The sequence below is a fragment of the Aquarana catesbeiana genome, linkage group LG02 (assembly GCF_042186555.1).
Source record: "Aquarana catesbeiana isolate 2022-GZ linkage group LG02, ASM4218655v1, whole genome shotgun sequence".
In the NCBI taxonomy this organism is placed as follows: Eukaryota; Metazoa; Chordata; class Amphibia; order Anura; family Ranidae; genus Aquarana; species Aquarana catesbeiana.
The window spans coordinates 732,868,221-732,895,362 of record NC_133325.1 but is presented as its reverse complement, the minus strand read 5'-3'; the positions used below and the strand labels follow the sequence as shown (position 1 = coordinate 732,895,362).

Here is a 27,142-nt window from a genome sequence, read left to right as displayed (position 1 = left end):
TAAATTTCTATTCTCCGTTTTGTCATCTGGTCTTTACTTTGCATTTCATAAAAGAGCCGCACATTTTGTATTTATTCATTATATTCTCCGATTTCCATTTATGCTCGCTTCGCTGGCATTCACATCTAAGGCCTGGTCATAGCCTGCAAAATCTGCATACTTGTGAATACCAGGAAATATCCAGATTAAACTCAAACTGTTTTGCATATCTGAGGCAACTTCCACTATGCAGCTTCCTTCACATTTATAGATAGCAATAAAATGCATTTGTCACACAGTGGGGGTTATTTACTAAAGGAAAATCCACTTAGCACTGCAAGTGCACTGAAAATGCACTTGGAAGTAAAGTCGCTGTAGATCCGAGGGGGACATGCAAGGAGAATAAAAAAACAGCATTTTAGCTTTCACATGATTGGATGATAAAATCAGCAGAGCTTCCCCTCATTTCAGATCTACCCCTTAGATTTAGAGAGACTGCACTTCCAAGTGCACTTTCAGTGCAAAGTGGATTTGCCTTTCGTAAATAACCCCCAATGTCTCACTGCAGTCCTGACTGACACATCACTATTGTTTACATTCCCATCACACAAGATAGATTCCTGTGGTCTGAAACAGAAGAGGTTTGTGCATGGCCATGGTGCTCTCTGCATTCATTGTTGCAAACAATTTAGGCCATACATGTCAACCTGGCATTCTTTTGGGCAACAAGTGGTGGGAAACGTGGTAGGAGAGTTGTGCCAATACACCTTGAATGATTTCAGTGCTTCTGCAGTGAACTCTATTAAAGAGGAAGTAAACCCTAATGGGTTTACTTCCTCTTTGTTTCCCGCAAAGGTAAAGCATAATGGGCTACTATGCATCACATAGTAGCCCATTATGTGTCACTTACCTGACACAGGAGCCTGCGATGTCACCGCTGTCCCCTCTGCTATGGAGCGTCCATCTTCTTTCCGGGTATCGCAGCTCCGGCGCTGTGATTGGCCGGAGCCGCGATGACGTCATTACCACGCATGCGCATGGAAGCCGCCACTAACGGCATATCGCCGTTAGCAGTGGCATGCTCAGTGCGCACTGCTGTCTACGGCGCATGCGCCGTAGACAGAGGTGCCTGTCTTTTTGCAAATATAGATATTTCTTGGACCTACAGGTAAGCCTTAATCTAGGCTTTACTGTAGGTCAAAGTGGTCTGTAAGGGTTTACAACCACTTTAAGTGTTCCACAGTACCCAACGCTACGGAGGCCAAAAAATATGGAAAATACTTGTAAGTTGAAAAGCCTGGCCCCAAGGATTCAGAGCTCACAAAGACCAGAGAGGGTTCCACCGCTCAGGTAGGCTCAAATCAGTGGGAAAGAAAAAACGAGCAACATCCTTCAAGGGGAGAGTCCCAGGTGCTGGCCGATGCAAGGTAAGGCAGAGAAGAATGGAGAAATCTGGAAGCCGCACACCAATCTGATAAGTGCCTTTATTGATAAAAGAGTTGGATCATGGAGATATACAAAACACTACAGCAGACGTGTACAGGGATCAGCTGACGCGTATTACACTCACAACGAGTGCTTACTCATAGCTCATTTGAGTAAGCACTCGTGAGTGCGAAACGCGTCAGCTGATCCCTGTACACTTCTGCTGTAGTGTTTTGTATATCTCCATGATCCAGCTCTTTTATCAATAAAGGCACTTATCAGATTGGTGTGCGGCTTCCAGATCTCTCCGTTCTTGAGAGTGAGAGCTTGCCAGGAAGGGAGGGAGGATGGGCCAATCAGAGCTGCAGAGGTGTGTGTTTGTAAATACAGGAAGTGAACAGGCAGCAGCTTCAGCTGCCCAGTGTTAAAATGGCTGCAGCCACAGCATATATAAAGTGGTTAGAGAGAAGCTTCTGAATGGCAAATATGTTTAATAACAAATGTGAGCAGACTGCAGTTCTTCTTTAAAGTGATTGTAAAGGCAGAAAGTTTTTTTCATCTCCATGCATACTATGCATGAAGATAAAAACCCACCTGTTTGCAGCAGCCCCTCTCAGCCCCCCCTCCCCCCCGATCCAACAACGTAGGAGTGTCTTGGCTGCCTGGGACTCCCCTCCTCAATGACTGAGACAACAGCACAGCGCCATTGGTTCCCAATGCTGTCAAACAAAACCAGCGAGCCAATGAGGAGAGAAAAGGGGTGGGGTCAGGCTGCGGCTTCATGTCTGAATGCATGTGTTCGCACTTAACAGGGGGAGGGGCCAGGAGCACTGAAGAGGGACTCAAGAAAAGGAGGATCTGGGCTGCTCGGTGCAAAACCACCACACAGAGCAGGCAAGTATAACATGTTTGTTTTATTTATTTTTTATGTTTTACGTCACCGCGTTTAGAACGATCGGATTTTACTACAACTTTGTGTGACCGTGTAAGACAAGTTTGAGCCAACATCCGTCGGAAAAAATCCTAGGATTTTGTTGTCGGAATGTCCGAACAAAGTCCGACCGTGTGTACGGGGCATAAGTCACCTGAAGTCAAATGCCTGAAGCTGAAAAAAGTTCTGGAGTATTTTTTGTAGCTCAAATCGGGCAGATTTGAGCATTTTTGGCGTGTTTTTATTCGCATAGAAATTAATGGAAACACACCATTCGTGCTTTTTCTGCTCAAATAAAAAAAAATAAAATAGTAATATGAATAAATAAGTAAAATAAATACACAAATAACTAAAAATCAATAAAATGAATACTATGTAATACATAAATAATAAATGAATAAAATAACACCAAAAAAAAAAAAGTTGAGGCCACAGAAAAGTTGAGTGCACCAGAGCTGGCCGTGATGCCCTCATTAGGAGACTAGGTCATGGTGATGCAGCTGTATCAAGCAGATAGCAGAATCTGTTTGTTCCAGCTGCTTTGTGAATGTTGGTGCTTTTTCTGAACACATTATTCATCTGAGTTTAGCAATTTCACCTTCTGCAAGGATGCTGAGCTTGCTTAAAATCAAATATAGTGCTTTCAGAGGTGCACCTGGTCACCAGCATACAAGGTCTCCTAATGACATTGTGATAGGACAGGTTAGAGCTTAGAGCTTCCATACCGGGAAACATCACAAAAGATCATTTACCGATCCAGTAAATGCAGCTCCATATCACATTAATGTTTCTGAACAAAATACTTCTCCAACCATCAAATAAAGCATCAAGAATCAAACACAGAGAAGAGCTTCTCCTCAATATGTTCACTCAAGATATAGATTTATAGCAGAGGGTCTGAACCACGGATTGTTAGATTTGATTAATAATCAATACAGATTAAGGCAGAAAGACCAACAATCAGATCACTCAACACAGACAGCATTCCACTATCCAGTACTGCAAGTTGAGGTGTTCCAGCCTGGGAAAAAAAAAAATAAAATAAAAGTCGGCAGCTACAAATAGTAGCTGCTGACTTAATATATGGACACTTACCTGTCGGATTGGCTGTCGGGTGCTACCGCCGGCATCTCCACTAAGGGAAACCAGCAGTGAAGCCTTTTGGCTTCAGATGGCAGCGTGCTGCGCCTTCTAATTTGCCTGGCAGCGGAGGAAAGAGACCGAAATTCAAGGGACAGTGCCGTCTCCAGAAGTGGGACCTGTCAAAAACAGGACCCCGTCCCCCCTGAAAGGTGCCAAAATAAGGCACCGGGGGGGGGGAGCAAATAAGTGGAAGTTTCACTTTTGGGTGGAACTCTGGGTTAAAGCAGACCTCTCCCCCCAAAACATTAAATCCACTTCTGTAAGCAGCACACTTGCATTCCAAATTGTCATGGCTTATGTTTTTTCCCTCACATCCGCCTCTCCTGAGGTGATGGTGACATAGCCAGGGTATCCCACTGCCTCCTGGGAAATTACAGGTACTTAAGGGGAAAAATTATTATTTGATCCCCTGCAGATTTTGTACGTTTGCCCACTTACAAAGAAATGAAGGGTCTATAATTGTTATCATAGGTGCATTTTAAATTATGATAGAGAACCACCAAAAAAAAAAAAAAAAATGCATAAATAATAAAAAAATGTTATAGATTGAGTTGCAGTTGTGTGAGTAAAATAAGTACTTGATCCCCATGCAAAACATAACTTAGTACTTGGTGGAGAGACCCTTGTTGGCAAGCACAGAGGTAAGACTTTTCTTGTAGTTGGTTACCAGGTTTGCACACATCTCAGGAGGGATTTTGCTCCACTCTTCTTTACAGATCTTCTCTAAATCCTTAAGGTTTCTTGGCTGTCACTTGGCAACACGAAGTTTCAGCTCCCTCCATAAATTTTCCATAGGATGAAGGTCTGGAGACTGGCTAGGCCACTCCATGACCTTAATGTGCTTCTTATTCAGCCACTCCTTTGTTGCCTTGGCAGTATGTTTTGGGTCATTGTCATGCTGGAAGACCCATCTTCTGTGTTCTGGCTGAGGGAAGAAGGCTCTCATCTAAGATTTTACAATACATGGCCCCGTCCATTGGCACCTCAATGTGGCAAAGTCGCCCTGTACCTTTAGCAGAAAAACAGCCCCAAATCATCAGGTTTCCCCACCTCGGTGCTTAACTGTAGAGGTGGTGTTCTTAGGGTCATAGTCAGCATTTTTGTTTAGGAAAAAAAAAAAAAAATATTCCCTTCTGAGTGATCTTGTACATAGCAGGGATTTTACCAAACTCTTTTGCAGATTCCTACTGTGACAAACCCAACCGGGACAGGGGCTAGCCTTCTACCCACCGATTATGGCCCTTTGGAATTTTATGAGCTTTTCCCAGTCACAGCACGGTAAAGAGCTCAGTTGAGCCTCTGATCCCATAGAGAGTAGATCGTTCTATAATGATGGACAACATGATGAATGCTGAGAGCGAGGCTTGGATTACTTCTCTGAAAACAAGCGTCCCTTCTGGAGTGGATGGAAAGGTGTAATATTAATCTTGTACAGATGGCCCTCCTGCAGACTGGGTTGGAGAGGCTCCTCCATTTGGAACAGAAATACTCAATCTCCCTCAAGACATCTATGAAGATAAATTTCACTTTTTCAGACTTCTAGAACATTGTATGAGTTTTGCCTTATGAGGACTTTTGTAGTGGACAGATTACACAAGTGAAAGCCAAACACCTGACAGACAGAATGTGTAATGTACTCTCTATATCTGTGGGCTTGGTGCTGGATTGTCTTGGGTGGACACTCCCTGACCCAAAGTTTGGATGCCTGGCTGCTTACTGTTAATTAGATCACTGTTAGTTATTTGCTGTTAAATCATTAGCTTAGTATTTATGTTAGCTGTTAATTAGATGTACTGTTCAATGTATTGATATTACAGTTTAAAAATTTGGATTGTTTAGCATAATGTGATCAAACTCTGATCTGATTGAGTGGTATTTATTCTGTGTGAATTTACAATAAAGTCAGTTCCAGTTTGCACCTAAGCTAGTGTCGTCTAGTTCTTGGGTGCAATGCTCAGCTATAATACCTGGTTCAATAGCTGAGGAAGCTGTATCTTGGCAGAAGCACCCTGGCGGGATACCAGGCGGGCCGTCACACCTACATTTTGTTTCTGAAGGAATAGCAGTCCTTGTCTGTGCCCATGTGCTAAGTGAATCTAATGGAAGTGATTTTATAATTATTAGCTGCTGCACAAGCAGGACTCTGAGGAAAGTGGCAGGGTCTGCATCCCTTTAGACATGATTTGCCTTTGGCAGTATCTCACCAAAAATGAAAAATGTTGTTGCAGAGGATGCTCAAAATCTGGTTTGCAGACTTCTGGAAAAATCAGTAAGTCAAATCACACAAGCAGGAAAGGACATTTCGGGGGAGCGTTCTGTAAACAATCTGTGTACAGAACGCCTCCAGGCTACCATATCGCATTGTATTTTACAGGGAATTACAGCACTGCAGACTGAAAAGGAAAGGTAATTTTAAATAATGTTCAATTTAAAATATGACTTGTGTAGAGATTGTAAATGATAGATTTTATTTTATTTGCTAATCTTTTTCCCATGAAAGTGGAGTTACCCTTTCGGGACCCCTGCTTTAGAGGATCAGACCATCTAAAAAATGTTAAACCTGTGTTTCCAGACAGCTGGGTGGTGTTATGTTGGTTTTCCAGCATGCCTTTTTGAGATAAGCCAGTCGTTACATCAGCGTCTGTTAGACAGAGGTACACACGTACCTAAAGTTGTCAGGTTAATGCTGAACCGGCTGATTTTTGGTATGTGTGTATTCTGCTTTTGCCTAAATGCTGAGAGGTGAAGAATGCTGCCAGACTAAACTACAGTGTCCAATAGCAGTGATTTTGTTATCCAATACTGACCTCATACTACTACACTGAACTTTTGGGAAAGAGGCAAATAGTTCTGCAAGTTTCTGTGTTTCGTTGCACTTTCAATTGGAGTATAAAAAAAATTCTGCACACAACACCTTTGCACAGTTTGCCCCAGCAGCATACTGATGGGCTGAGCTTCACAGGAAACAGAAGAGGAAAGTGGAAGAGGAACCCGCTGACTGTCCAGAACAGACAGTGTGATGATAACCATTTCCCCAGCACAATGCCGCTGATAAGATCCTCCTGGATTTCAATGAGGTCATTCCAACCTGAATTACCATTACCAGAACACATTTAGGGGCTCATGTACACGGGTGTAATAAAATACTGATATCTGCACAGGATCTTGCCAGAAGAGTTGGTTTAAAAAAAATAAAAATGCATGTAAAGGTCTGTAAAGTGCTTTTAGTTACATGTGTTTAGAAGCAAAAACGTTTGTAAAAACGTTCACATTCACACAAATAGGAAACACGAAGGGAATACCAAGACACTGAATTTTAAAAAGAGCCAACCTTCCCTAAACTGCGCTCCTTGCTAGAAGATATTAGATGGGATAAAATCCTAGGAACCAAGAACATGGAGGAAAAATGGGAGTGCTTTAAGAGCATATTGAATAAAAAAGGTATTGGCTGGTGCATCCCAATGGGAAATAAATTTAAAAGAGCTAATAAAAGTCCTGGTGTAAAGCGTGTAATCAGGGCGGCTAAGATAGAACACGAAAGGCACATTTTATATATATATATATATATATATATATATATATATATATATATATATATATATATATACACACATACACACACACATACACACACAAGGAAAACCCCCAAGAAAAGAACATATTGGCCCCATAAAGAATGATGAAGGCAATCTGGTGACAAAAGATGGAGAGATGACGCAGGTTTTGGATTTATCCTCATGACACGACACAGGAAGCACCCTCATGGTTAACAGAGGATAGAATTAGAAATACGGTAGATTCGAGAAACTTAACATTAATAAGTCACTGGGACCAGTTGGCTTTCACCCGAGGATCCTTAAGAAACTCAGTCAAGTTATTGTCAGACTATTGTTGCTAATTTTTACGAACAGTCTGCTGACTGGAATGGTACCAGCTGATTGGAGAAAAACTAATGTAGCACCAATATTTAAAAAAGGGCCAAGATATATCCCTGTGAACTATAGACCAGTTACATCATAACATCAATTATTTGCAAGCTCTTGGAGGAGATAAGGGACTATATACAAGATCTTAGCAATAAAACCAATATGATTAGCAGCAATCAGCCTGGATTCATGAAGAATCATTCTTGCCAAACCAACCTATTAACCTTCTATGAGGAGGCGAGTTGCCATCTAGATAAAGGTCTGTAGACGTGGTGTATCTGGATTTTGCAAAGGCATTCAATACAGTTCCCTTTAACCACTTGCTTACCGGGCACTTAAACCCCCCTCGTATCCAGACCAATTTTCAGCTTTCGGCGCTGACGCACTTTGAATGACAATTGCGCGGTCATACAACACTGTACCCAAATGAAATTTTTATCATTTTTTCACCACAAATAGAGCTTTCTTTTGGTGGTATTTGATCACCTCTGCGGTTTTTACTTTTTATTAAAAAAATTTTAAAAACTGATTTTTTTTTTAAAAAAAAGTTTATTTTTTTATATTTTGTTTTAAAAAATTTTAAACGGGTAATTTTTCTCCTTCATTGATGTACGCTGATGAGGCGGCAGTGATGGGCACTGATAGGCGGCAGTGATGGGCACTGATGGGTGGCAGTGATGGGCACTGATGGGTGGCAGTGATGGGCAGCACTGGCAGGTGGCACTGATTGGCACTACAGGTGGGCATTGATAGGTGGCACTACAGGTGGGCATTGATAGGTGGCACTTGTGGGCACTGATAGGTGGCACTACAGGTGGGCACTGATAGGTGGCACTTGTGGGCACTGATAGGTGGCACTGTGGGCACTGTTAGGTGGCACTGTGGGCACTGTTAGGTGGCACTGTGGGCACTGTTAGGTGGCACTGTGGGCACTGTTAGGTGGCACTGTGGGCACTGTTAGGTGGCACTGTGGGCACTGTTAGGTGGCACTGTGGGCACTGTTAGGTGGCACTGTGGGCACTATTAGGTGGCACTTTTATTGGGTACTGATGAGGCAGATGTGCCTCTTCCACTTGGGGACTGATGTCCCTCACATCCGATCCGGTGATCGGCTTTTTTTTCTACTCGCGCTGTCAGCGTGAGTAAAAAAAAAAAACGATTACCGATCTTTTGTTTACATCATGTGATCAGCTGTCATTGGCTGACAGCTGATCACATGGTAAGGGGCCGGGACCGGCCCCTTACACAGATCGGTGATCAGCCGAGTCTCAGTGACTCGGTGATCACAACGCGCCCGGCGCGCGCCCTGGAGCGTGCACAGGGGAGGACGTCATATGACGTCCTCCCGGGAATGTAGGTCCGCGCTGTAGCCGTCATTCGGCTATAGCGCGGATACCAGGTGGTTAAACATTTACGGTATAAACTAAGTTCTGTAGTCATGGACCATAGGGTGAGTACATGGATTGAAAACTGGCTAGGTTCTTAGTAGAGGACAGGCTCAGCAATGGCATGCAATGCCAGGCGGCTGCTAGCAAAGCCAACAGAATATTGGCATGCATTAAAGTGGTTGTAAACCCTTAACAACCATTTTATACTACAGGCAAGCCTATAATTTGGCTTACCTGTAGCTACACTGGATATCTCCTAAACCCACACGGTTTAGGACAGTGATGGTGAACCTTGGCACCCCAGATGTTTTGGAATTACATTTCCCATGATGCTCAAGTACACTGCAGAGTGCATGAGCATCATGGGAAATGTAGTTCCAAAACATCTGGGGTGCCAAGGTTCACCATCAATGGTTTAGGAGATATCCCTGTATTTGCATGTGCCGACGTCATCGGCACATGCGCACTTACGCAAACTGAAGCAATGGCACGTACATGTCATTGCTGCAGTTGTACTGTGCCGTTACCTGCGGCTCCCACGCACATGCCTGGGAGTGACGTCATCACAGCTCCGGCCAATTACAGTGCTGGAGCCTCGATACCCCCCCCCCCCGGGAGATGTCGGCCGCCGGAGCGGTGAACGAGGACTGCTGCGGGGGCTTCCATCTCAGGTAAGTAATTCACAATGAGCTAGTATGCTATGCATACTAGCTCCTTATGCCTTTGTCTTGCAGGGTTTTAGGATTTTTTAAAACAGGTTTACAACCACTTTAAAAAAGGGATTCAATCCAGAGATAAAATGAGAATTCTTCCACTCTACAAGACTCTGGTCCGGCCGCATCTGGAGTATCCTGTCCAGTTCTGGGCACCAGTCCTCAGAAGGGATGTGCTGGAGAGGGCCCAGAGAAGGGCAACAAAGCTAATAAAGGGACTGGAGGATCTCAGCTACGGGGAAAGACTGCGAGCACTGAATTTCATTAACACTCTGGAGAAGAGAGGCTTGACAGGGGATATGATTTCAATATACAAATACCGTACTGGTGACCCCACAATAGGGATAAAACGCCTCCGCGCAAGGGAATTTAAAAAGACACGTGGCCATTCACTAAAATTAGAAGAGAAACAGTTTAACCTTTAAACTGCGTAGAGGGTTCTTTACTATTAGAGCAGTAAGGATGTGGAATTCTCTTCCATAAGCAGTGGTTTCAGCGTAGAGCATCGATAATTAAAAAAAAACTGATAGGTACCTTAACCAATTTCCGACCGCATCACGCACATATACTGCTGCAGAAGGGCACATACAGGCAGAATCATGTACCAGTATGTTGCCCTTTAAGAAGCGGCTTGCAGACGCACGAGCGCCCGCCGCTAGCTCCACGAGTGTGATCGCGGGTCCCGTGGACTCGATGTCCGCAGGGATACCCGCAATCGTCTCACGGAGAGGAAGAACGGGGAAATGCTGATGTAGACAAGCATTTCCCCGTTCTGCCTGATGACACTGATCACCGATCCCTGTAATCACACACAGCCCGCCCCCCCCACAGTTCAGAATCACTCCCTAGGACACACTTAACCCCTACAGCGCCACCTAGTGGTTAACCCCTTCACTGCCAGTCACATTTACACAGTAATCAATGCATTTTTAATTGCACTGATCACTGTATGAATGGTCCCAAAATAGCGCCAAAACATGTCCGATCTGTCTGCCATAATGTCGCAGTCACGATAAAAATCACTGATTGCCGCCATTACTAGTAAAAAAAAAAAAAAAAACAATGTAATTTAAATGCCATAAAACTATCCCCTATTTTGTAGACGCTATAACTTTTGCGCAAACCAATCATGCTTATTGCGATTTTTTTTTTACCAAAATGTAGAAGAATTCGTATTGGCCTAAACTGAGGAAAAAAAATTTTTTTTTTATAATTTTTGGGGGGATATTTATTATGGCAAACACCAAAAAAAAAAAAAAAAAAAAAAAAAAGCCTTTTTTTCAAAATTGTCGCTATTTTTTTGTTTATAGCACAAAAAATAAAAACTGCCGAGGTAATCAAATACCACCAAAAGAAAGCTCTATTTGTGGGGAAAAAAAGAACGTCAATTTTGTTTGGGAACCACGTCGCGCAACCGTCAGTTAAATCGACGCAGGCCGAATCGCAAAAAGTGTTCTGGTCTTTGGCCAGCCAAATCGTCCGGGCTTAAGTGGTTAAAAGGGTAAGATTACCTCTACAGAAAAATCTGTTAGATAAACCTACACAGGACCCCCTCCTCAACCCCCAGTCCTGGACCACAGCTATCTCCCCAGCTTAGAATTCCCCTTAGCATCCACGTGTCGTCTTCCCAGCTGACAGGGTGGGCTATGCAGCTTCCGATTGGTTGGCGCCGCCCATATGACGCCAACCAATTAGAATGCTCTGAGACGTCCCTCCTGACTAGGTACCTTTTGGACATTCAGCTGAGGGGATTTCTAAGTCCCGGCCTAATGATGCAGATATACCAGGGATCAGAACGGGAGATTGCTGCGGTCCAGGTCAGCAGGACCGGGGGGTGAGGCGGGGGTTCAGTGTAAGTTCACCTTACAGATTTTTCTGTAAGGTGAACTTACACTAACGACCACAACATACAGTGATATACAATGGAATATAAACATAAAGTAATACACACAGGTTGGACTTGATGACTTTTTTCAACCTCAACATCTATATAACATTCCTAAAATTCTTAAAGTGATTTTTTTTCTTTAAAAATAACAAACATGTCATACTTACCCACTCTGTGAAATGGGTTTGCACAGAGCAGCCCAGATCCTCCTCTTCTTGGGTGCCTCGCCGGCACTCCTGGCCCCCGCCCTCCTTTTAAGTGCCCCCACAGCAAGCAGCTTGCTACAGGGCACCCAAGCCGCAGCTCTGTGTGTCCATTCAGGCAGAGCCGCGTTTCGCCCCATCCTCTCTCTCCTGATTGGCTAACAGACTTTGATTGACAGCAGCAGGAGTCAATAGGGCCACTGCTGTGCTGTGTATCAGGAGGGAGAGCCCTGGACAGCAGAGGCACTCCTGCATATCACTGGACAGAGATGGGGCTCAGGTAAGTATTAAGGGGGCTATAGGGGTCTGCTATACACAGAAGATTTTTTTATCTTAATGCATAGAATGCATTAAGGTACAAAACCTGCCGCCTTTACAATCCCTTTAAGCTATTGTGAATAGACACAAATATGGCTCGCTGACATTACAATGCAATGCCCAGTGCTTAAACTAGGAACTGCAAGGTCATTTGGGTGACATTTATCTCCAATCTATAGGAGAGAGAGAGTGAGAGGGAAGGAATGTCATGTAACAGCCAGCTGATATCTATGCTCCTCTGTGTGTCTGTTATGCCGCATACACACGGCCGGACTTCCCAACAGAAAAAGTCCGATGGGAGCTTTCGGTCGGACATTCCGATCGTGTGTATGCCCCATCGGACTTTTTCTGTCTGCATTTCCGACGGACTCAGGATATAGAACATGTTCTAAATCTCTCCGTCGGAAATGCAGACGGAGTTTAGACTGTTCGCTAGTCCGGCTGTGTGTATGCGGCATTTGGGTGACGGGGACAGAAAGTGTGTGTGTGGGGGGGGGGGGGGGGGGGGGCATGGACACAATGAAAACATGACAGGGGCTCTCATCCTCATTCGCTCTTATTATATTATAAGTCAGTTATTTCTGCCCCTCTCACTTTCTGTCCTTATAGGAAGTGAGGGAAAAGCTCTTTAGCAGGTAAACAAAATGCAAGAAAAACGAAGAATAAGTCACTAGAGCTAGAACCAGTGGAGAGTATTACCATACAAGGTGGATTAATTAACATTCAAAGCTCTGTGCCACGATAGTGGCTCTCATGTGCATCCACAGAAGTGATGTCATCGCGGCTCAGCCATTCAAACGGACGGAACATGTGAACTCGGAAGGAAGAACAGGTGAAGATGGAAGCTCTGTCAGTGGTGACAGCCCGCCGCTGGAGAACTTCATTTTAAAGTGGTAGTAAATTGACTGTCTTTTTCAAAAACCCACTGACAGGCATAATGTAATGTTAGTAGCAGTCCTATTTTTTCTTGCTTTGGGGTACAGCAGTCCTTTAAGGCCCCTTTCACACTTGTGTCACTTTTCCTGCGACTTTGGACATCAGAGTCACATGACAAGTCGTACCCCATGATTCCCAATGACAACCATTCATATCTGCGCAACTTCAAAGTAGTCCCTGTACTACTTTGGTCCGACTTGCAAGTTCAGATCCATAGACCTCAAGTTTACCCTAAAATTGCACGACTTTCAAGACGTGGCAGTATGAAAAGGGCCCAAAAGAAACCATTGCAAATGTCATCTTGAAAATGGCATTAACAATTCCTGAGCCACTGACCTGGAAACAGCATGCAGTGAGTGAAGACAACTCGTGATCTGCATTCTTGTGTTAGGGCTTATTCACAAAGGCGTTAAGGCCCATAGGCCAGGAATGGGTTGTGTGTTTATACAGCTTGAGCCACCAGCTGCGTGCAGGTGTCCCATGTCAGTATATGGGGTGGCAGTGACTGCATGGACAAAGCTGCTTATCTACATTTGACAGACGTGCAGGTGTGGGCGAGCGACCCAGAGCACACACTCAAGCTGCATAAATACACAGCCCATCTATAGACTTTGGGCTTCAGCAACCGGTGTGAATGAGCCCTAAGAACCCAACTGTACTGGAGCCATTGAAGTTATACTAAAGCCTTACTTTTACTTTTTTTTTGTTTTTTTTTTGTTTTTTTTTGTTGTAAACAAACACAGGTTATACTTACCTGCTCTGTGTAATCGTTTTGCACAGAGCAACCAAGATCTTCCTCTTCGTGGGTCCCCCACTGGCACTCTGGGCTCCTCCCTCCTGCCCCATATCAAGCCAATTGCTATGGGGCACTCATGTGTGCTTACTCTCGAGCCCGGCGTGTCCATAAGACACAGAACAGGGTTCGGCCCCGCTCCATCCTTACTAGCTGTGATTGGCCACAGAAGGAGTAAATGGCAGAGAGCCGGGACAGCAGTCACTTTTAATGAACACCACTGGATTGGGATCAGGCAAATATTAGGGGAGGTTGCAGGGGGGGAGCTGCATACTGAAGGATTTTTACCTTCATGCAGTCAGGCTCCTCAACCACTTTAAAGCCCAAGTTTAGTGTGAGTATAAAAAAAAAAAAAAAAAAAATTATATATAAAATGATTAGGAGGCGGTTCAATGCACGGTTCAACGGTCCAATGCACAAAAATAAAAATATTCCAAAGCTACAAGATATTCATTTAAGATAAACAATGCTGTGAAGTGAAAAATCGAGGTAATAAAATAACTCCATCTCAGCGACATGACCCTCTGATGTAAACTCATAAAGCCTGTGTTCAGCATCAATTTGTACGGCATGGCGCTTACTGAGCAGGTCACAGAGATCAGACGAAAATCGGTCAGTACCTAGAAGGGAAACGGTAATTATTTCTGGCAATCATGTGTTACAAGCCAGCAAATGGGAAGAGCCAGAGCATAAAATTGCAGCAAGAGGCTCACATGATAGGGATCTAATCGCCTCTGTTGTTCACTCTGCTATGGCAAATCAGCAAAGCTCCAGTTATTTCTTTAGCTGCGAGCTAATTAAATCATCTACCAGGACAATGCATGGATTATCGGAGAACCGAAGAGGAAAATATACAGAATACAGGTTTATGCAGGGGCACCCGCGTGTGCACACAAAGATGCAATTTACATCGTTCTTTGTTCACACTGTTGTCTACTGTGCTGCATCTAGCTACACACAATCCATGCAATGTGCTGTACACACCATACACGTGCAGTGGTGGCCGTTGCATCAAATTTCTTGTATGTATTTTTCAAATCGCGCAACCCACTGCAAGTTGTGGTGTCTGCTACAAGAACTTCTCTCAACAAAGATGATGTTGATACTGTCAGAGTGAGCGTTGTTTGTTGTGCCTGCAACGCATGACGGAGTTGGAGATATTGATAGAAGCTCCTGGGGTTTAACTGAAATTCCCTACATAGTTGTTCATATGTCTTTAGCACCTCTCCCTCATAAAGTTGTGCAAAGAACCAGATCCCCCTTTCTTTCCAGGGGGTAAAACCTTGCAATTCTTGTACCTCTGGGTATCTTTTATTGTGCCATATCGGAGTAAATGGGAGTACACCCATTATTTTCAGCGCTTTCCGGATCTCCCCCCATACCCTTTTGAGAAGGATGCTCGTAGGTTCTGAACCATTCATGCTTGGCAAATCCATCTCCATATGGGAGGCCGCCTTTAATGCGGGGTCTGATATGGTCACCAATTTACATATAGGGTCCTCATTTCCTTCCCGCCCCCACTCTGCCATCTGCTGTAGCTGTGAGGCCAAAAAATACATTTTGGAATGGGGTACTGCCAGTCCTCCTCTATCCTTTCCATATTGCAATGTGGCTAAACTGATCTTAGCTACCTTTTTTTTCCATATTAGTTCCCTCATCAATGTGTCGATTTGCTTGAACCATTTGTTTGAAATCCACATTGGTGAGTTATGGAAGATATAGAGTTGCTGCGGAGCCCATACCATTTTTATGAAATTTGCCCATCCTATTACTGATAGTGGAAGCTTACACCAGCTGTTACATTTCACTTTCTGTCTAACCAACAATGGACCCAGATTTAGCTGAAAATACTCAGCCGGATCTGGGGATACCATCACTCCCAAATATTTAAAGCTGTTGACTATAACTATTTGTTCCGCCCCCTCTGGTAGCTGTTCCTTCAGCTGATCTATGGGCATTAAAGTTGATTTTGACCAGTTGATGTTAAAGCCTGAAAAGCTTCCAAAATCCCCTATTATCTCCATCACTGTTCGCAATGAGGCAGCTGTATCGCCTAAATATATAAGCGCATCATCTGCATATAAAGATATCTTTTCTTCCCTCTGGCCTCTGCGGAACCCTACCACCTCTGGTGAATTGCGGATCAATAAGGCCAGAGGCTCTACCGCCAGGGCGAACAGTAATGGTGACAATGGGCATCCCTGTCGGGTGCCTCTATATAACTCAAATGAAGAGGAGGGGTTATTGTTAATACGCAGTCTGGCTTTAGGCTTAGAATAAAGCACCTTTACCCACACTATAAATCTATTCCCCACTCCAAATCTCTCCAGTATTTCCAAGAGGTAGGGCCACTCCACACTGTCAAACGCCTTTGCAGCGTCCAGTGACAGAATGGCCCTACCCCCCGGATTATCCACCGGCACCTGTAGATTCAACGCACTGCAAGTTAATGCACCACGTAGAAACACACTGCAGAGCACACAGTTGAATGAAGTGTCATTTTGACACTTTCATAAAAGTTTTTAAAAAGTAAACCGTGTAATGCACTGTAAAGCCTGATACACCCAGCGGGCTGAATGAATCAAAAACTGAAGAGCTCAGGAATAGCCACTGTACTAATAAACTGATGCTAGTACAGCAATCTCCCCTTCTGAGCTATTGGGTTCTAATGGGGGGGACGGGGTCACCGGCCAGAACACGCCGGTCAGCGCTCTCAGCCATTGGCCGACTTCTGTACACACAGGCTGAATGTCAGCTGGTTTCTATTGTCTTAGCCGATATTCGCCCTGTGTACAGCCCTTAAAAAGAAGTCCAGCCTGAGCTTTTTAGGCTGGGCTTGTCCTCTGGGTCACAGGAGTGAAATTCGTTTTGCACTCCTGTGACCCATTTTCAGCAGAGAGCGGTCTGAAGTCCGCTGACATCACTGCTATCCGTCCAGGTACCACGTCATCCCAACTTTTGAAGTCTGGATCCGCCAGCTGCCTTGACTGATGGCAGTCTCAGTGTGCCGCTGAGACAGCCGCTCCCCACCCTTCCACAGCTCATCGCACCAATGAGCGTGGAGGATCAGAGCAGGAGAGATGCTGACTGACAGGCAGCATCTCTCCGCTCAGGGAGGAGTGAGAACCAAGCCGTCGGCGGTGTTCGGTGGCTCGGTTCTCAGTGCAGAGACACCGGGGGACAGCTGCATCAGTCTGATGCTGGATCCACCTAGGCAAGTATGAATATTAAACTTAAAAAAGAAAAAAAAAAAAAAATACAACATACTTCTCTTTTAAACACAGATACATTTGAGAATACATTGCAAGAATTCAGTTTCTTTCTGTGCCTGGGGGTCACGGATGATGGCATACGGCCATGGCAAACAGCCTACAAATTAATGACAGGCTGTCAGAGGCTGCGGCTGTACACCAGGAACTATCTATAGTGTAGATTTAGCATCACTTTCTCTCTTCCCCTCTAATGAAACTGTTCTTATGGACCTGGCCACACATTGCTGGTGTCCAGCTGTAAAACCAGTTTGAGTCAGTCGGCTCCACAGCAGGGAAACCCAGGTTGTGGCAACCGAACACCACTGCATTACCTGGGCAAGCAAGTTTTCTGGTGAGAACCCAACAAAACCGGTAAAATAGCATAAGAAGGTAGGATGAGGTTTCTGAGTGTCGAAGGGATGGGAGCACCCAATGTTTTCTTTCTGGTCGAAGAAAAGTTGCTTCTAGCCCTCTGGAAGCTTCAACTTATTGTATGCAATGAATGCTACTACAATAGATTGCATACCCAGCAGGTATACGGTTGTGGCATATGGAGAAATCACTTTATCCAATCTGGTCCAGTATAAGTTAAAGTGAAATGATCCCCAGAGCTCATCTTTACGCATACCTCAACCAGACTACAGTACTGTCTGCCAAGCTTTTAAAGGAGAATCAATTTTTGCAGTTGATGGCCATAATCTCTCTATGAGAAGCAGCCCCAGAGTTGTCTATAGAGATACACAAGTCCATACACAAGCCCAATCCATCCTATCCATGTGCATCTCTGGGAAAAGGTCTGATGTACGTCCAACTCATCCCAATGTGCAGCTCTGGAGAAATATCTTATGCATGCCCAACCTATTGTATTGTGCAGGCCTGGAGAAAGATCTACGCATGTCCAACACATCCTAATGGATAGGTATGGGGAAAGGTCTGACGTCCGTCCAACCCATCCTAATATGCAGATCTGAAGATATGCATGTCCAACCTATTGTAATGTGCAGATCTGGAGAAAGACCTACACATGTCCAAACCATCCTAATGGATAGGTCTGGAAGAAAGGTCTTCTGTATGAGAGGTATTTTGAAAGTTGGGACATGTCTACATGACTTCTGACCATCTAACTTCTTGATGTGTCTCAAAAAGTTAAAAAATAGTTGTAAATATGTAAACCCTAAACTTAAAAGTCATTAAAAGTCCCAGTATCTGCTAACCATTCCCACCAACCACCAGGAACAAAGCCTCAGAGACCTATTGTTGAAGAACGTCCACAGGACAGGGTACACAATGTGTTGAAGTTCCACTATGAAAACAAAAAACCCCACGCAACAGCCATTATATTCATCAGCAACAGCGGGAGTGAACACGGAGGATGGGCTCATTAGCATCTGAAGATAGTTTCTACCAGGAACATCCCCTTAGAAGTGCAGCTCTTTCCACATTCTTGGCAGACACTATCAAAGCATTGTATGTATATAAATAAGCGGACAGCACCTTGGTTTCATGGTTGCCATGAATGTAGCTGAGCACAGATAAGAAGGCTCAGCGAGTATTGGTGTGCTGCTGATTGAAAGTCAACAGATTCCTTCTCCCGGAAGATAACTATAACTACAGGAGTACAAAGGGCGCCCCCAGCCCACACTACACAAGTCATCAACTTCCCCACAAGCTCCATGTTCTACAGCCCAGCAACACCACAAACTACGCCAACAGGTGGACTGCTTTACCTTTAGCATAAAATTTTTTAAAAATGAAGCTTTCTGCAGCATGAAAAACCCCAGAGGCTCAACAAAAGACAAGACCGCCGCTTCACAATGATTGTTCACAGGCAGCATACAGAGAATTGTATATATCCAGTGACAGGCAGCCTCCTATCTGTGCCTTCAGTAAACAAACCTCGCCTCTGCAATGTCAGCTAAGACCGATTACAACCAATCAGAAGATAGAAAATGAAAAAACATTTCTGTCACTTCAAAGTGCGGGGGTCCTGGGTTCAATCCCTGCACTGGACACCATCTGGGGTTAGTTTATAGATCTTAGGTTAGCTAGGAAACCAGCATTATGAAAGAATAGGTCAACACCGACAGCCTCCAGATTCCTTTAGAAAAGGTTTCCATTAACTGTTTCAGTACGGGACACTTTTACCCCCTTCCTGGCCAGGCCAATTTTCAGGTTTTAGCGCATGTCACACTGACAATTGCACGGTCATGCAACACTGCCCATATCAAATATTTATGTTTTTTTTCGGTGGTATTTAAGGCTGGATTCACACTTCAGTGTCTTGAATCGTGGGCAGATTTTCCATGATTCTGCCTGCGATTTGAAAGCGCCGATGTGTGCATGACAAATCGCAGACTCACATTTGAGATGCCATTTGTTTAAATGGTGGTGCGGTTAGCCGCGATAAATCACGCTTCAATTTCAGCAACCCGCATTGCATAAAGCATGTCGCCCAAAAGTAGCTCCTGAACTTTTTTGGGGCGACATGCGGGTTGCCAAGATTGCAGCGTGATTTATCGAGTGACAATCGCGGCAGACCCGCAAAGCGATTTTAGGCATCATTCAAATGAATGGCATCTCAAAATGTGAGTCCCGCGGTTTGTCATTCACACATCAGCGCTTTAAAATCACAGGCAGAATAGCGGCAAATGTGTGAATGCAGCCTAAGAGATGCACCGAAATTTCGGCCACCGGGCTGAAAATGGTGTTATCGGCTTTTGGTCGATAAGGAAAACAAAAAAAAAAAAAAAAAAGTGCTGATAATGGCACCGAATACGCATACAAATTTGCCATAAAAGATTTTGGTGTGTTTTTCATAGGTCATGTGACTCATAAAACAGAACGGGTGCGTTAATGATGCATTGTTGCCGTGTTTTCAATGCATTTGAACTGGGAGGTGCATTTTTTGTGTGTATTTTTTTTTTTTTTAACTGACCACAAATGCAGCAAGCAGGATTTTTAACACCACAATGGAAGCCCAATGGACCAATGTGCAGACATACATAGAATTTAAATGGATACATTTTTCTTGAGCTTTTCTTGTGCTAAAAAAAAAAAAAAAAAAAAAAAAAAAGTGCCAATAATGGCTGTCAAGTTCATATTCATTTGAATACAATTATATATAAAAATATAAACATATTTTTAAAAACTGTCGGTTTCGGTACACCTCTAGTATTTAAACACCACTGGGTTTTTTTTTCGGTTATAAAATGTATTGTATATATAAAATAATCTTTCCTCGTAAATTTAGACTGAAAGTGTATTCAACTACATGTCTTTTCTTTCTCCATAAAGACACAGATGAATGAGTTTGGGGTGGAGGAACTTGACTGGCCTGCACAGAGTCCTGACCTCAACCTGATAGAACACCTTTGGGATGAATGTGAGCCAGGCCTTCTTGTCCACATCAGTGATTGATCTCACAAATGCTCTGCTGGAAGAATGGTCAAACATACCCATAGACACATTCCTAAACCTTGTGAATAGCCTTCCCAGAAGAGCTGAAGCTGTGGGCCAACCCAATATGGAACCCTACGGACGCCATTAACCTTCATGTGTGTGTAAAGGCAGGTGTCACAATACTTTTGGTAATATAGTGTATATATTAAAAAACCAATATGCTAAAATACAATCCAGCATTAGCAGTGCTCAAAATCCAAAAAGTCCATGATAAAAGCCATCCAAATATTCAAAGGACTTATTTATATGTGAAAAATAAATAAAAGTTCATCCATGTGTTTCCATGCGATCTGTAGCTTAAATTTCGACCGTCACCACACCTCGTAAATGAACACCCCTATGGTCATGAACTTACCAGATGAATGGTAATAGAAAGCCCGTATGGTGATCCAATCACGGAGCAGCAAACACAGGTCCTTCCATCTATGTGTCACTCAAGGAAACACACATACATAGCGGAATTCCGTAAAACCCAAAATGTATTCAATTTCCTTCCTTATAAGTTGCACTCACAAGAAAAATAATTCAAACAATTCCTTTGAATATTTGGGTGGCTTTTATCATGGACTTTTTGGATTTTGAGCGCTGCTAATGCTGGATTGTATTTTAGCATATTGTTTTTTAAGGTTTAATGTGATTATAGTAGCTGCCATATTATTTTCTAATATTGGATGTTCTCTACCGTAAGCGCTAGGGGTGGCTTGGTTCGTCTACCTTTGTATTCTGACTATTCCACATATATTGTATAATAATATAGTGTATATTCCCTTCTTTTATTGAATAAATTGTTTATAGTCCTCACTTAGAGGCACCTTTGTATCTCTCTTTTTCATGTATCCTGGAGAGGGCTTCTGCTCCTAACAAGAGGCTTCCCTCATCCATTGTGACTACATCCTTGGATGGATTTAGATCTACTACTCCATAGACTTTCAGTAGTTATTGTGGACTATATATACGGTTAGCTTAACACTAAGGTCATTGTATTGTGCCATTTTCCATTTTGTTGCATCAATGGAAATCTAAACGGATGTTCTTGGCCTCCACCTCCTCGCTCCAGAAGACAAAGTCAGGGATGGAGATGTACATTATGGGGGAAGTCCAAGGGGTGATCCTGATACTAGAGACATCTCCAGAGAGCGGATCTCTCACAGGGTGCCTGTGTGTCTCTATAGAATCACTCCCTGTGTAGCCAGATGCTGCGAGATGTCCCTCTGTCGCCGGCCTTAACGCTGTTGAAACTCTGTTGCTAGTGATGGGAGCCACATCTCACCACCTCCGCTACAGAGGGAGCGATTCCAGAGGGACAACTTCTTAGTGATCCTACAACCAGTCACATGACCTTAAAAAAGGCGCACTGCTAACGCCACAAAAAATGGCGCTAAAGCACTGCAAAAGCACCTGACGTTTTATGTGCAGTTTTTGAGCACCTCAGTGTGAAAGGGGCCTAAGGCTGACCATATACCAGGGCTTAGCAAATCTGAGATGCCAGGTTGCCATGCCAACTAGAAATTGCATCCTGGCGCCTGGGCTTTTGTCAGCCCATTTACTTTTGGCACCAGGCGCAGGGATGAACAATTCCAAATCTCCAGACGCCTGGGACATGTAGTTCTGGGCGCCGGGCACTTATCAGATAGAAGCATTCAGACAACAGTGCTGCCATCTGAATGCTTCTACACCCCATGTGTGCCACCCCCTCCATGTACAAAACAGATTACAGCGCACACATACAAATGACACCGCCTGTATGGATCTCGGGCTCCACTTGTTCATCTATGGCCCAGGCACCGGCACAGAGGGTCTTGTTGCTGACCCAGAAGTGATAGGTGTTTAAATTAATTAAAATTTACAGTTCGACATGTTCGATATCTATTTACTCGGTGCAACCCTGGCTTTTATATTTTATCAAAAATTTGGGTAATTACATTTTTTTTGTCCCTTAAAATTAGCTGAACTTTTGTGTTTCCTAGACCTCTGCAGTAATATGCGCCATAAAAAATTGGCACTACCACTATTTTATTCTCTAGGGTGTCATAGGAGCTACAAAAGAGAAGGGGTTTTGTTGTAGAAAAAGCTTTATTTGAAGAAAAAGAAAAAGAAAAAAGAAAAAGAAAAAAGAAAAAAGAAAAAAAAAAAAAAAAAAAAAAAGGGAAGAAGAGGGGGGCTCCTAGGTTCAAAGCAAATTTGTCAAGCCCTGCCATACACTATACAATCTCCTTTAGATCTACCGACAACTATGTAGTGCAAGGGCCTTCTGGTATAATACAAAGGCAATGGACTGTTTTATGTTTGTCTTCTATTACAAAGTTTTGGTAAGTGTAAAGGAGACTCTACAAAGATTGCACAATCAGATTGTATAGTGTATGGCTTTAGATCTACCAATAACTATGTTATGCAAGGGTCTGTCCAATAGGATACAAACTGATTGGCTAGATTAGGTGGTGGTGGGGGTGGGGGGGGGCTTCTGCTGGCTAAACAAAAACACTCCTCCATGGTCAGCTTAAGCCCACTTGGAATAATTACACAGATAAAGCTCTCGATAGATTGCTGTACATATTCACATCAATCATAAATCGTCTCATTTAAAGTGAAATAATCAAAAAATACAAATCTGCCATCAAACTAGACAAAGCAGCCCAGCACATGGCACCAATATATATAAAACGAAGACTAATCCCGCACACAGCATGCGTTTCTTTATAAAGACGAGCCATGCTTCACCGCTAATGCCAGCTTCATCCCGTAGAACCAGATTAGATCAGCAGCCCCAAGAATAATCAAACATGTGTGTCCAAATGACAGAGATTGAGCTGGATAAACAATCCCGTGTTCCGGGCTGGTGGAGAGGATCGGATCTGTCCACAAGGGCTCTCCAGGTTATACCAGACCCAATATTATACTGACTGCATCCAACTTCACATTCACACATCACTTCACCCATGCTGGAATAGGACAATAGCACGTCTCTTTTACCCCCTCCTAAAAAGGGAATTGGCTTTGATGCTAACCAAAGCTAATCAACAACTAATTGTTCCTGGAAATTGGAGAGACAAGAGAAAGGAGTGATGGGCTGAACGTCTGTGTCGTCCCCCCCCCCCCCCCCCCTCCATGGGAAGACCCTCTCTATTGTTTAATGGGATCAGGTCTCAGTCCCCATCCCCCCCAGCAACCCCCCACATCCCTAACTGGTGAGAAAGAGAAAGCACATGGATGGTGGGGAGGGTGCGGATCCATCGGACAGGAAAACAAACCTGCAACTTAAAATTCAGAAATACACTCTTCCCACACCCCAAATGTTACTTCTCCCCCTAGAAAACTCCCCTTCAACTAATAAAAATATATATCACAATTATATAACACATATAGCATCTTGGCATCTTTGACAGCAATATGTCATAACCAACCTTTGAATATCCATAAACATTATACTGTTTATATATTTGCTTTTTTACATTTTCCCTACTTTATGACCCGGGGGAGGGGGGGGTCCTGTTTAGAAGCAGCCCAGAAGAGTGGGGGTCACCCAGTGTACAATCCTATAGAAAACAAAACAAATATACATCCACACAAAGTAACCAGCTTGACAATGCCCTTCCTCAATTATTATTGTTATACAGTACTAGTAACAAAAAAAAAAGTTTTTATAACTTCCTCCATAGTGTTTGACTAGGAGATGACTGCGTACAGATATATAATATACACTTCCATATGATCTAGTAAATCCATAAATGAAGGATATAGACCTTTCCATGCAGATGGGGAAGTGCAATGCAAAGCACCAGCCTGAAGAGCCGATACAAATCACATGATTATACTATACAAGAACATAAAACTGATTACACAGAGATCACACATTACTGGTGACCAGGAGAAGTGATTCATAGAAGAATTATACAGCCAATTCACCCCGGGAGGGATTAGAGGGAGGGAGGGATGGCAGAACACACTGACCAGAAGAGGACGTCACTTTATTGGTGAAAAGAGTGTGCAGAGAGTGACCGACCTGTACATACTGGGGGGGGGGGGGGGATTTACTAAAACTGGAGGGCTCAGAATCTGGTGCAGCTGTACATGGTAGCCAATCAGCTTCTATCTTCAGCTGGTTTAATTAAGCCAATAACAATAAAACCTGAAAGCTGATTGGTTTCTATACAGAATTGCACCAGACTTTGCACTTTCCAGTTTTAGTAAATCAACCACACTGAGCTATTGGAGAGGTCACTGACTAGTGACTACAGACCTTTATCACCAGAGAGAGAGAGAGAGAAAATGATAGATAGAGATATATATATATATATACACACATATACACACACACATATACACACACGCTTCCCCCAATTAAAGCAATCTGTGAAATTAGGCAATCTATAGAATGCTTTTTTTAGGCAAAGCATGAAATGTATGTTCTTTTATTATGCTTGCTATATACTTTCCCTTTTCCTAGGCATTGTATGTAACATTTAGGTATGTTACTAGAATATATATATATATTTTTTTTTGTTTATTACAGGTAATGTGTGAAATTATAAATCATATAGAATGCCCAGTATCACACATTGCCTGTAACACATATATACACACAGATATAGGTCTTCTGAAAATTGCTTAAAATCTCAAGAAGTGTATAAAATTGTTCTCAGTAAAGCTATGGTCAGTTTTAGAGAAGATATGGGTAGCAAGATAAAGAGAGTGTATATATATATATATATATATATATATATATTCCCCCAACCTATACAATTGGGATTCACACAGTTCTATCAATCTATATAGACATTATAAACATCTACAGGAGTCATATAGAATATATATATAGAGGAAAGATCACAACAACTATAGGAAGAAGTGTATAAAGTTGCTGTGGATGTTATAGGTGAGGGTCCTATATACAGTACAATCCCCCCATCTATACAACTCGACACACCAATCAATCGATCTTCACAGATCTTTTATATAAAGGTTCAGGAACAACATGGGGGGGGGGGGATCTTAGGCACAGAAATCAGGATATACATACATGTGTGTTTACAATCAAATGTATAAAGTTGCTATAGGAGGGATATATAGATATTTTTTGTAATTGGAGGAAGAGAGGTAATTTAAATGTTTAATGTAATCTCCTTAGCTGTACAATCAGTCTCTCTCTCTCTCTCTCTCGTAGTAATGTACAGACATGATACATTTGTCTCTATGAGGAGTAGAGGATACAATGTATAGAGTTCCGATCTGTATACACCCCCCATACACACAGATCTCGGTGTAGATGATGGGGACCCCCATCCTCTGTACAGTGCGGTGCGCCGTCTAGTTTCAGTAACAAGTGATGAGAAGTTGGGTGAGCCGGGTATAGGGGGCTCTTCCTCTGGTGACAGGTAGGTGTGTGTACTTACCCCAGCAGCACAGAACAATGAGAAGGACGGTGAGGTATCGCAGCGCCATCCCGGCCTCCGGTCGCAGTGTCTGGGTGTGCCGTCCTCCGATCCGCTCCTTCCCTCCAGCACTGCCCAGCCAGCAGCAGGTGAATGGTGACGTCACATCCGGGCGGGCACGCCCCCTCCGCCCCTGTCCAGAATGGAGGAGAGGACGGACACCTGTCACCTGATCTCCTCCTCAGTGTCCCCACCACACTGTGTGTCCCCGGAGAGCCCCGCCCCCACCTCTATACACCTCACCACACCGCCACTGGGCTTCTGTGTCCTCACATAGTTCTGTTCTCTCCAGGAATAAGAACACGTTCCCTGGTCACAAATCTTACAGAACATCAATACAGAGGGGTTATTAAAATTCAATGAGGTCCAATCAGTAACAGAGGTCCGAATGTCATGTTTGTGTTCTATGTCAGTATACAGTGCATCCACAAATTATTCACAGCGCTTCACTTTTCCACATTTTGTTATGTTAGTCCTATTCCAACATGGATTCCATTCATTATTTTCCTCAGAATTCTACAAACAATCCCCCATAATGACAACACGAAAGAAGTTTGTTGGAAATCTTTGCAAATTTATTAACAATAAAAAACCTTCCATGTACATAAGTATCACAGCCTTTGCTCCATACTTTGTTGAAGCACCTTTGCATCATCTTCAGATCTCTCCAGAGATGTTCAATCGAGTTCAAGTCTGGGCTCTGGCTGGACCACTCAGGGACATTCACAGAGTTGTCCCGTAGACGCTCCTTTGTTATCTTGGCTGTGTGCTTAGGGTCGTTGTCCTGTTGGAAGATAAACCTTCGCCCCAGTCTGAGGTCCAGAGTGCTCTGGAGCAGGTTTTCATCAAGGATGTCTGTGCATTGCTGCATTCATCTTTCCCTCAATCCTGACTAGTCTCCCAGTTCTTATCACTAAAAAACATCCCCACAGCATGATGCTGCCACCACCATGCTTCACTGTAGGGATGGTATTGGCCAGATGATGAGCGGTGCCTGGTTTCCTCCAGACATGACGCTTGCCATTCAGCCCAAAGAGTTCAAACTTTGTTTTATCAGACCAGAGAATTTTGTTTCTCATGGTCTGAGAGTCCTTCAGGTGCCTTTTGACAAACTCCAGGTGGGCTCTCATGTGCCTTTTACTGAGGAGTGGCTTCCATCTGGCCGCTCTACCATACAGACCTGATTGGTGGAGTACCGCAGAGATGGTTGTTCTTCTGGAAGGTTCTCCTCTCTCCACAGAGAAACACTGGAGCTCTGTCAGAGTGACCATCAGGTTCTTGGTCACCTCCTTAAGGCCCTTCTCCCCCGATCGCTCAGTTTGGCTGGGCGGCCCGCTCTAGGAAGAGACCTGGTGGTTCC

At 43.6% G+C, this 27,142-nt stretch overlaps 1 protein-coding gene across 3 annotated transcripts in view; it reads right to left on the bottom strand.

The window, feature by feature from the left end:
• The window catches only part of CXADR (CXADR cell adhesion molecule), a 125,181-nt gene extending 99,265 nt beyond the window's left edge, over positions 1-25,916 (bottom strand). For all 3 annotated transcript variants that reach the window (XM_073617066.1, XM_073617065.1, XM_073617064.1), the window contains exon 1: positions 25,744-25,916. In XM_073617066.1, coding sequence (XP_073473167.1) covers positions 25,744-25,792 — 49 coding nt within the window. In that variant the 5' untranslated portion in view covers positions 25,793-25,916. The remainder of the gene's footprint in view (positions 1-25,743) is intronic.
• Positions 25,917-27,142: the final 1,226 nt, after the last annotated feature.